General features: G+C 51.0%; 1 protein-coding gene across 1 annotated transcript in view; it reads right to left on the bottom strand.

The window, feature by feature from the left end:
* Positions 1-3,096: 3,096 nt before the first annotated feature.
* LOC144678245 (scavenger receptor cysteine-rich domain-containing group B protein-like) overlaps positions 3,097-9,500 on the bottom strand; it is a gene marked incomplete at its 3' end in the record, with an annotated part of 18,896 nt that continues 12,492 nt past the window's right edge. The window contains exon 4 of the mRNA XM_078538096.1: positions 3,097-3,390. Within this exon, the coding sequence (XP_078394222.1) occupies positions 3,097-3,390 (294 nt within the window). The remainder of the gene's footprint in view (positions 3,391-9,500) is intronic.

Below are 9,500 nucleotides of genomic sequence, written 5' to 3'. Positions count from 1 at the left end.
CGTGAGAAACACCTGACCTACCTACCTAATCCCATTGACCAGCACTTGGCCCCATAGCCTTGAATGTTATGACGATGCCAAGTGCTCATCCAGGTACTTTTTAAAGGATGTGAGGCTAACCCACCTCCACCACCCTCCCAGGCAGTGCATTCCAGACCCTCACCACCCTCTGGGTCAAAAAGCTTTTCCTCACTTACCACCCCCCTAAACCTCCTGCCCCCCTCACCTTGAACTTATGTCCCCTTGTGACTGACCCTTCAACTAAAGGGGAACAGCTGCTCCCTATCCACCTTGTCCATGACCCTCATAATCTTGTACACCTCGATCAGGTCGCCCCTCAGTCTTCTTTAATCCAACGAAAACAACTCAAGTCTATCCAACATCTCTTCATCACTTAAACGTTTCATCCCAGGCAACATCCTGGTGAATCTCCTCTGCACCCCCTCCAGTGCCCTCACATCCTTCCTATAATGTGGCGACCAGAACTGCACCCAGTACTCCAGCTGTGGCCTCACCGAGGCTCTATACAACTCCAACATGACCTCCCTACTTCCCACTATTCAGCGCAGAAACTGCGCATGGAGCAATTTGCAAACTCTCACGACGCGAAACGGGATTGATCCCATCCGCGCTCGAGCCAATCGAGGCTGTTTAGGTGAATATTCCCATCTCCTCCAAATTACGCACTTGCCTCTCAACTTCCCCGGGGAGTTCCCAACACGTGCGGTACGAATTCGAGCTCTCTCTCTCTCTCTATTTCTCTGCTCTCCCGCTCTTTCCTTTAGCTCCCTCCTTCTGTTACCCTTCCCGTGCCCAGGGCCAACACCGATTGGTGAAAACTGGGCAAGCCCTCGGAGCAATGCAGTATGACGGTTAGCCGACACTGTTAGGGGCCTCCGCAAGGTGCTGACCTGCGCAGCCGTGGGACCCGCTGCCTGGCGGCAGCAAAGCAGGCGGCCCGGGTTTGCTGACCACCTTACGCTTTGTGGGATCTTGCTGTGCGCTAAGGTGCTGCCTCCCGCCTGCATTGCGGACAGGAAACTGACTGAGTGGGACGTAACCTCAGCTTGTGAGGCTCTGAGATTCAGAATGTTTCTTTTTTAAGATAACCCACCACCTCTCCTTTGTTTTTATTTTCCTCTTTCCCAGCTTTCCTCCCTGCGTTCTTTTCCTTTCTTTATTTCATTCTTACTTCCTTTATTATTTGTTTCCTTCGTTCCTTCTTTCTTTATTACTTTTTCCCTTCCTTTTTCTCCATCTTCCTTTCTTCCTTTCCTTTTCTCTTTCTTCCTTTTTGCTCTCTCTCTCTCTGTTTCTGTCCCCCTCTCTCTCTCTCTCTCTCTCTCTTTGTCTCTCACTGTCTACCTCTCAGTCTCTCTCTTTTTGCTTTCTCTGTTTCTGTCTCGCACTCTCTCTCTTTCTCTCCCTCTTTGCCTGTCTCTCTCACACTCACTCTCACTCTCTCTCTCTCTCTCACACACGCACACACTTCCTCTTTCTCTATCTATCTACAGCTGTCTCTCTCTCTCTCACCTTGTCCCACCCTGTCTGTCTCTGCCTCTCTCTCTCTCCTTCTGTCGCTCTCTGTCTCTCTCTCTGTCTCTGTCTCTCTCTCTCCCCCTCTGTCTCTCTCTATCTGTCTCTCTCTGTCTCTGCCTCTCTCTCCCCCTCTGTCTCTCTCTCTCCCCTCTGTCTCTCTCTATCTGTCGTTCTCTCTCCCTCTCTCTGTCTGTCTGTCTGTCACTCTGTCACTCTCTCTCTCTCTCTGCCTCCCACTCTCTGCCTATCTCTCTCTCCCTCTCTCTCTCTCTCTCTCTCTCTCTCGGTCTCTTTCTCCTTCTGTCGTTCTGCCTGTCTATCTCTCGATCTTTCTCTCTCTTTCTCTGTCTCTCTCTCTCTCTGTCTCCCTCACCCTGTCTCCCTCACCCTGTCCCACTCTGTCTCTGCCTCTGTCTCTCCCCCTCTGTCTCTCTCTACCTGTCTCTCTCTGTCTCTGCCTCTCTCTCTCCCCCTTTGTCTCTCTCTCTATCTCTCTCTCTCTCTCTGTCTGTCTGTCTCTCTCTCTCTCTCTGCCTCCCACTCTCTGCCTCTCTCTCTCTCTCTCTCTCTCAGTCTCTCTCTCCTTCTGTCTGTCTACCTGTCTATCTCTCGATCTTTCTCTCTCTCTCTTTCTCTGCCTCTCCCCCTCTCTGTCTTGTTCTCTCCCTCTGTCGCCCCTTCTCTCTCATTCCTTCTGTCCCTCCCCTTCTCTCTGTATCTCCCTTTCTGCCTCTCTCTCTCTCCCTCCCTGTCTCTCTCTCTCCCCCTCTGTCTCTCTCTATCTGTCGTTCTCTCTCCCGCTCTGTCTGTCTGTCTGTCACTCTGTCACTCTCTCTCTCTCTCTGCCTCCCACTCTCTGCCTATCTCTCTCTCCCTCTCTCTCTCTCTCTCTCTCTCTCTCTCGGTCTCTTTCTCCTTCTGTCGTTCTGCCTGTCTATCTCTCGATCTTCCTCTCTCTTTCTCTGTCTCTCTCTCTCTCTGTCTCCCTCACCCTGTCTCCCTCACCCTGTCCCACTCTGTCTCTGCCTCTGTCTCTCCCCCTCTGTCTCTCTCTACCTGTCTCTCTCTGTCTCTGCCTCTCTCTCTCCCCCTCTGTCTCTCTCTCTATATCGCTCTCTCTCTCTCTCTCTCTCTCTCTCTCAGTCTCTCTCTCCTTCTGTCTGTCTACCTGTCTATCTCTCGATCTTTCTCTCTCTCTCTTTCTCTGCCTCTCCCCCTCTCTGTCTCGTTCTCTCCCTCTGTCGCCCCTTCTCTCTCATTCCTTCTGTCCCTCCCCTTCTCTCTGTATCTCCCTTTCTGCCTCTCTCTCTCTCCCTCCCTGTCTCTGTCTGTCTCCCTCTGTCTCTCTCCCTCCCTCCCTCTTTTTTGGTTTCTCTCACTCTCTCTTCGCCATTCTCCCTCGATTTGCCTCAGCCTGAGTCACATTCAGTCACCCCCATAGTCCACCCCGTCCATCTTCCCCTTCCGTATCTATCCCCCCACCCACGCCACATGTCCCCTTCAGGTGAGCGCGCATCGGTACCCGAGCAGTGCTTGTAAAACGTCTCCCCTGCTCACCTGTCACGGCGATGTGCACCGAGGCATCGAGGGAAGAGTTCGCGTACTCCCCGGCCAGCTGGTTCCCGTATTTGCAGCTGTACCTCCCAGCGCCCTTGGAGGTCAAGTTGGCCACTCGCACACTGGCGGAGTTTCTCCCGGGCCCGATGTCACGATGGGTCAGGAAGGAGCCGTCCAGGTAAAAATCAATCCCCCGGCTGGTGTTGCGTTCCCAGATGGTGCAGGTAACATTAACCGACTCTCCTTTGAGGAATACACTGTAGTTGGGCTCCAGCAGGATGGTGGGTCTGACCCCTGGTGGGGGAATAACATGGCGGACGGAAGCAGTTAGAGAAAAGGCTAGCAGTTCCGGGAAGGTTCACCGGACGGATACCAGGACCAGGCTGGACAGGCTCAGCTTGTATCCGCTTGGAGTTCCTACTCGAGAAGAGATTCTCCCACAAGAGGAAACACCCTCTCCACACCCACCCTGTCAGGACCCCTCAGGATCCGACATGTTTCAGTTAAGTCACCCTCTTACTGATCTCCCAGTTACTGTTCATTTCAATTCGATAGCATCACTAACTGGCTTTCACATCAACCGTGCTGGGCCCAGTGATCTGACGAGTCCCATAACTAGGGCAGGCGAGAGGGCTTTAAACTAAATAGCGAGATGTGGAATTTTAGAGAGTTAAACAGAAAGGTTGAGGCAGGGCGGGGATATATTTCACCAAGGAAGAACAGTGTTGCAAGAACCTTGCACCATCGGTGGTTAAGGAAGTTAGTGATGCCATCAAATGGAAATGAACAGTAACTCTTTCGAGTTACCGACAGATCGCATGTAACTCTTTCGAGTACATTCACAGTTCTTGGTTTCCGGGAGTGGGACGTGAACCCGCAACCTTTCTGATTCAAAGGCGAGGGTGCTATGAACTGAGCCACAGCTGACACAGTAACCAGGAGGACAGTAAGAGGTGGCTTCATTGAAACATTTAAAGATCCTGAAGGGGTCTTGACCGGGTGGGTGTGGAGAGGATGTTACCTCTTCTGGGAGAGTCTAGAACGAGGAGTCGCTGCTTAAAAATTAAGGGGTCCCCCCATTTAAAACAGATGAGGAGGTTTCTCTCTCTCTCTCTCTCTCTCTTTCGGAGGGGTCGTGAGTTCCTGGAACTCTCTCCCTGAAAAGGGGCAGGGAGAGGGCGTGATCTTGAACTACTACCCCTCACCAAAGCTCAGCGTTGCCAATCTGGCCCCAATGGGAACCCAATGTCCTCCGCATCACCAGCCTGGGACTGACACCCGGGGTGGGGATGGAGGGGTGGGTGCGGCCATTACTGAGGGAGTGCAACATTGCCGGTGGAGCTTTTTTCTTTGGATCTTGGCTCAGGCCTCTCAGCTAGAGGTTAAGAATAAAGCACCATGCCGCTACCCAAACAAGAGCGGCGGAATTCCCTCAAGGATATCAGTAAGATCGAGAGAGTGCGGTGAAGATTTACTAGGATGTTGCCGGGTCTTCAGGAGTTGAGTTACAGGGAAAGATTAAACAGGTTCGGACTTTATTCCTTGGAGCGTAGAAGGATGAGGGGAGATTTGATAGAAGTTTACAAAATGGTGAGGGGTAGAGACAGAGTCAACGCGAGTAGGCTCTTTCCACTTAGATTAGGAGAGATAAACACGAGAGGACATGGCTTTAGGGTGAAAGGGGAAAGGTTTAGGGGGAACATTAGGGGGAACTTCTTCACTCAGAGAGTGGTGAGAGTGTGGAACGAGCTACCATCTGATGTGGTAAATGCGGGCTCACTCTTAAGTTTTAAGGATAAATTGGATAGAGACATGGATGGGAGAGGTCTGGAGGGCTATGGACTGGGCGCAGGTCAATGGGACTAGCGGAATAATATTTCGGCACAGGCTAGAAGGGCCGAATGGCCTGTTTTTCTGTGCTGTAGTTCTCTATGGTTCTATGGTTCTTCAATGTCCAGCCCAATATTATATTTAAGTAGTGAAGGGCAAGGCGGGTCAGCGCTGTCTATTTTGCAATCTACATCAATTACCCAGGCGAAGAGACTGACCATAATGCAGCCATACTAGGCTAGGTGGGAATACCAACATATGGAAAAGGAGCAGGAGGAGGCCACTCAGCCCCTCAAGCCTGTTCCGCCATTTAATAAGACCGTGGCTGATCTGATCGTAACCTGAAATCTGCATCCCACCTCCCTCTCCCCCCCCGATAACCTATCACCCCCACCCTTGCTCACCAAGAATCTCTCCAACTCCAGCTGCAAAATATCCAAAGGCTCAGCTTCCAAATCCTTTGCAGGAAGAGAGTTCCGGAGACTCACAACCCCCTGAGAGAAAAAAAATATTCTCCTCATCGCCGACTTGACTGGGGACCCCTTATATTGAAGCAGAGACCCCTGGTTCCTGATTCTCCCACAAGAGGAAATATCCTCTCCACATCCAGCCTGCAAATGGTGCTGAACATTGTGCAATATCAGGGAACATCCCCGCTTCGGACATTTTGATGGAAGGAAGGTCATGGATGTAGCAGTGGGTTAAAACTCTTTCGAGTTATCAACAGTCACAGATTGCACTCTTTCGAGTACAATCACAGTTCTTTGTTTCCAGGAGTGGGACATGAACCCACAACCCTCTGATTCAAAGGTGAGGGTGCTATGAACTGAGCCACAGCTGACACCTCCAGCAGTGAGTTGAAGTCCCACTCACAGAATTCAGTTAATGATCGGCGCTGGGACCCCAGCTATTCACAATATATATTAATGATTTAGGTGAGGGAGCTAAATGTAATATCTCCAAATTTGCAGATGACCCAAAGCTGGGTGGGAGGGCGAGCTGTGAGGAGGATGCAGAGATGCTTCAGTGTGATTTGGACAAGCTGAGTGAGTGGGCAAATGCATGGCAGATGCAGTATAATGTGGATCAATGTGAGGTTATCCACTTTGGTTGAAAAAACAGGAAGGCAGATTATTATCTGAATGGCTATAAATTGAGAGAGGGAAATGTGCAACGAGACCTGAGTGTCCTGGTACACCAGTCGCTGAAGGTAAGCATGCAGGTGCAGCAGGCGGTAAAGAAGGCAAATGGGATGTTGGCCTTCATAGCGAGAGGATTCGAGTACATGAGCAGGGATGTCTTTCTGCAATTATACAGGGCCTTGGTGAGACCACACATGGAATATTGTGTGCAGTTTTGGTCTCCTTATCTGAGGAGGGATGTTCTTGCTGTAGAGGGAGTGCAGCGAAGGTTTACCAGACTGATTCCTGGGATGGCGGGACTGACATATGAGGAGAGATTGAGTCGATTAGGATTATATTCGCTGGAGTTCAGAAGAATGAGGGGGGATCTCATAGAAACCTATAAAATTCTAACAGGACTGGACAGGGTAGATGCAGGAAGGATGTTCCCGATGGTGGGGGGAGTCCAGAACCAGGGGTCACAGTCTGAGGATACGGGATGGACCATTTAGGACTGAGATGAGGAGAAATGTCTTCACCCAGAGAGTGGTGAGACTGTGGAATTCGTTACCACAGAAAGTAATTGAGGCCAAAACATTGTATGTTTTCAAGAAGGAGTTAGATATAGCTCTTGGGGCGAAAGGGATCAAAGGATATGGGGAGAAAGCGGGGAGCAGGCTATTGAGTTGGATGACCAGCCACGATCATAATGAATGGCGGAGCAGGCTCGAAGGGCCGAATGGCCTACTCCTGCTCCTAGTTTCCATGTTAATAGCGCAAGTGAATCAATTTTAAGAATGGGAATTGAAATCGAGCGTCAGTAACGGCGAAAGGATCATTGATGGTGGTACAAACCCATCCGGTTCACTCATGCCATTTTGGGGAGGGAATCAGCCACCCTCACTTGGTCCCTCTCAAGCCACAGCATAGAGGTTGAATCTAAACTGCCCTCTGTCCAGTTAAGGGCGGGCGCCACATGCTGGCATTGCCAGCGATGCCAACATCCCATGTAGGAGGGGGAAAACGCACCCATTCCCAAGAGCCTATCAAATCTTGTGCCGGGTCTTCAACGCCCTTGGCGATTGGTTAGTCAGCCGATTCTGATTGGTCGGGGTGCTGTCGTGCCCTTTCCTCCTGCCCTATCTATTGCCGTTACCCTCTGAAATTTGGCTTTCTTGTGTCTGTCCCTATGACCGGGAGGCACGATCGCATCCCTTCCCTCCCAGCCAACGAGCAGAGCCTTCACCATTTTGCTCCTCCAGGTCACTCTGAATTGAATTTCATCACTTCTTCTTTCACACGATGGCCTCTCTCTATCTCTCTCTCTCACCACTCTATCCCTGTCTCTCTCTCTCTCTCACTCCAACTCTCTGTCGCTCTCCGTCCCTCTCCCTCCGGCCCCAAGTCTCTGTCATTCTCCCTCTGTCTCACTCTGTATCTCTCATGCCTGTCTCTCTCTATCTCTCTCTCTCACACTGTCCCTCTCTCCCTCTCTCTCATCCTCTCCCACCGTCCCTATCTCTATCTTTCTCTCTTTTGCTATCTCTCACTCTCTCTTTCTCTCGGTATCTCTCTCTCTCTCTCTCTCTCTCTCTCAGTCTCTCTCTCTGTCTCTCTCTCTCTCTCTGTCACACTCTATCTCTCTCTCTCACCATCTCTCTCTCTCTACCCATCTTGCTCTCTCTTAGTCTCTCTCTCTCTTTCTCTCTGTCTCTCTCTCTTTGTCTGTCTCTCTCTCGCTGGCTCTCTCTCTTGCTCCCCCTCTCGCTCTCTCTCAGTCTCTCTCTCTCTGTCTCTCTCTCTCTCTCTGTCTCTCTCTCAGTCTCTCACTCTCTCTTGCTCAGTCTCTCTCTCTGTATCTCTCTCTCTCTCTGTCACACTCTATCTCTCTCTCTCACCACTCTATCCCTGTCTCTCTCTCTCACTCCAACTCTCTGTCGCTCTCCGTCCCTCTCCCTCCGGCCCCATGTCTCCGTCATTCTCCCTCTGTCTCACTCTGTGTCTCTCATGCCTGTCTCTCTCTCTCTATCTCTCTCTATCTCTCTCACTGTCCCTCTCTCCCTCTCTCTCATCCTCTCCCACCGTCCCTATCTCTATCTTTCTCTCTTTTGCTATCTCTCACTCTCTCTTTCTCTCGCTATCTCTCTCTCTCGCTCTGTCTCGGTCTCTCTCAGTCTCTCTCTCTCTGTCTCTGTCTCTCTCTCTGTCACACTCTATCTCTCTCTGTCACACTCTATCTCTCTCTCTCGCCATCTCTCCCTCTCTACCCCTCTCGCTCTCTCTTAGTCTCTCTCTCTCTTTCTCTCTGTCTCTCTCTCTCTGTCTGTCTCTCTCTCTCGCTGGCTCTCTCTCTTGCTCCCCCTCTTGCTCTCTCTCAGTCTCTCTCTCATGTGTCTCTCTCTGTCTCTCTCTCTCTCTCTCAGTCTCTCTCTCTCTCTCTGTCTCTCTCTCTCTCTCTCTCTGTCTCTCTCTCAGACTCTCACTCTCTCTTGCTCAGTCTCTCTCTCTGTATCTCTCTCTCTCTCTGTCACACTCTAACTCTCTCTCTCGCCATCTCTCTCTCTCTCTCTACCCCTCTCGCTCTCTCTTAAACTCTCTCTCTCTTTCTCTCTGTCTCTCTCTCTCTGTCTGTCTCTCTCTCTCACTGGCTCTCTCTTGCACCCCCTCTTGCTCTCACTCAGTCTCTCTCTCTCTGTCTCTGTCTCTCTCTCAGTTTCTCTCTCTCTCTCTGTCTCTCTCTGTCTCTCTCTCAGTCTCTCTCTCTCGCCGTCTCTCTCTCTCTACCCCTCTCGCTCTCTCTTAGTCTCTCTCTTTCTCTCTGTCTCTCTCTCTCTGTCTGTCTCTCTCTCTCGCTGGCTCCCTCTCTTGCTTCCCCCTCTCGCTCTCTCTCAGTCTCTCTCTCACGTGTCTCTCTCTGTCTCTCTCTCTCTCTCTCTCTCTCAGTCTCTCTCTCTGTCTCTCTCTCAGTCTCTCATTCTCTCTTGCTCAGTCTCTCTCTCTGTATCTCTCACTCTCTCTCTGTCACGCTCTATCTCTCTCTTGCCGTCTCTCTCTCTCTCTCTACCCCTCTTGCTCTCTCTCAGTCTCTCTCTCTCTCACTGTTTCTCTCTCAGTCTCTCTCTCTCTGTCTCTCTCTCTCCCCCTGTCTCTATCTCTCTCTCTCTCAATCTCTCTCTCTTACTCTCTTTCTCTGTCTCTCTCTCTGTCTCTCTCTCTGTCTCTCTCTCTGTCTCTCTCTCTGTCTCTCTCTCTATCTATCTCTCCGTCTCTCTCTGTCTCTCTCTCAGTCTCTCTCTCTGTCTCTCTCAGTCTCTCTCTCTCAGTCTCTCTCTCTCATTCTCACACTCTCTCTCTCCCTCTGTCTCTCTCTCAGGCTCTCTCTCTCTCTCTCTCTCTCTTGCTCCCCCTCTAGCTCCCTCTCAGTCTCTCTCTCTCTGTCTCTCTCTCAGTCTC

Source organism: Cetorhinus maximus, unplaced genomic scaffold, assembly GCF_964194155.1.
Source record: "Cetorhinus maximus unplaced genomic scaffold, sCetMax3.hap1.1 HAP1_SCAFFOLD_3866, whole genome shotgun sequence".
NCBI lineage: Eukaryota > Metazoa > Chordata > Chondrichthyes > Lamniformes > Cetorhinidae > Cetorhinus > Cetorhinus maximus.
The sequence above is the reverse complement of the archived record's forward strand: the minus strand, read 5'-3'. Positions and strand labels throughout refer to the sequence as shown.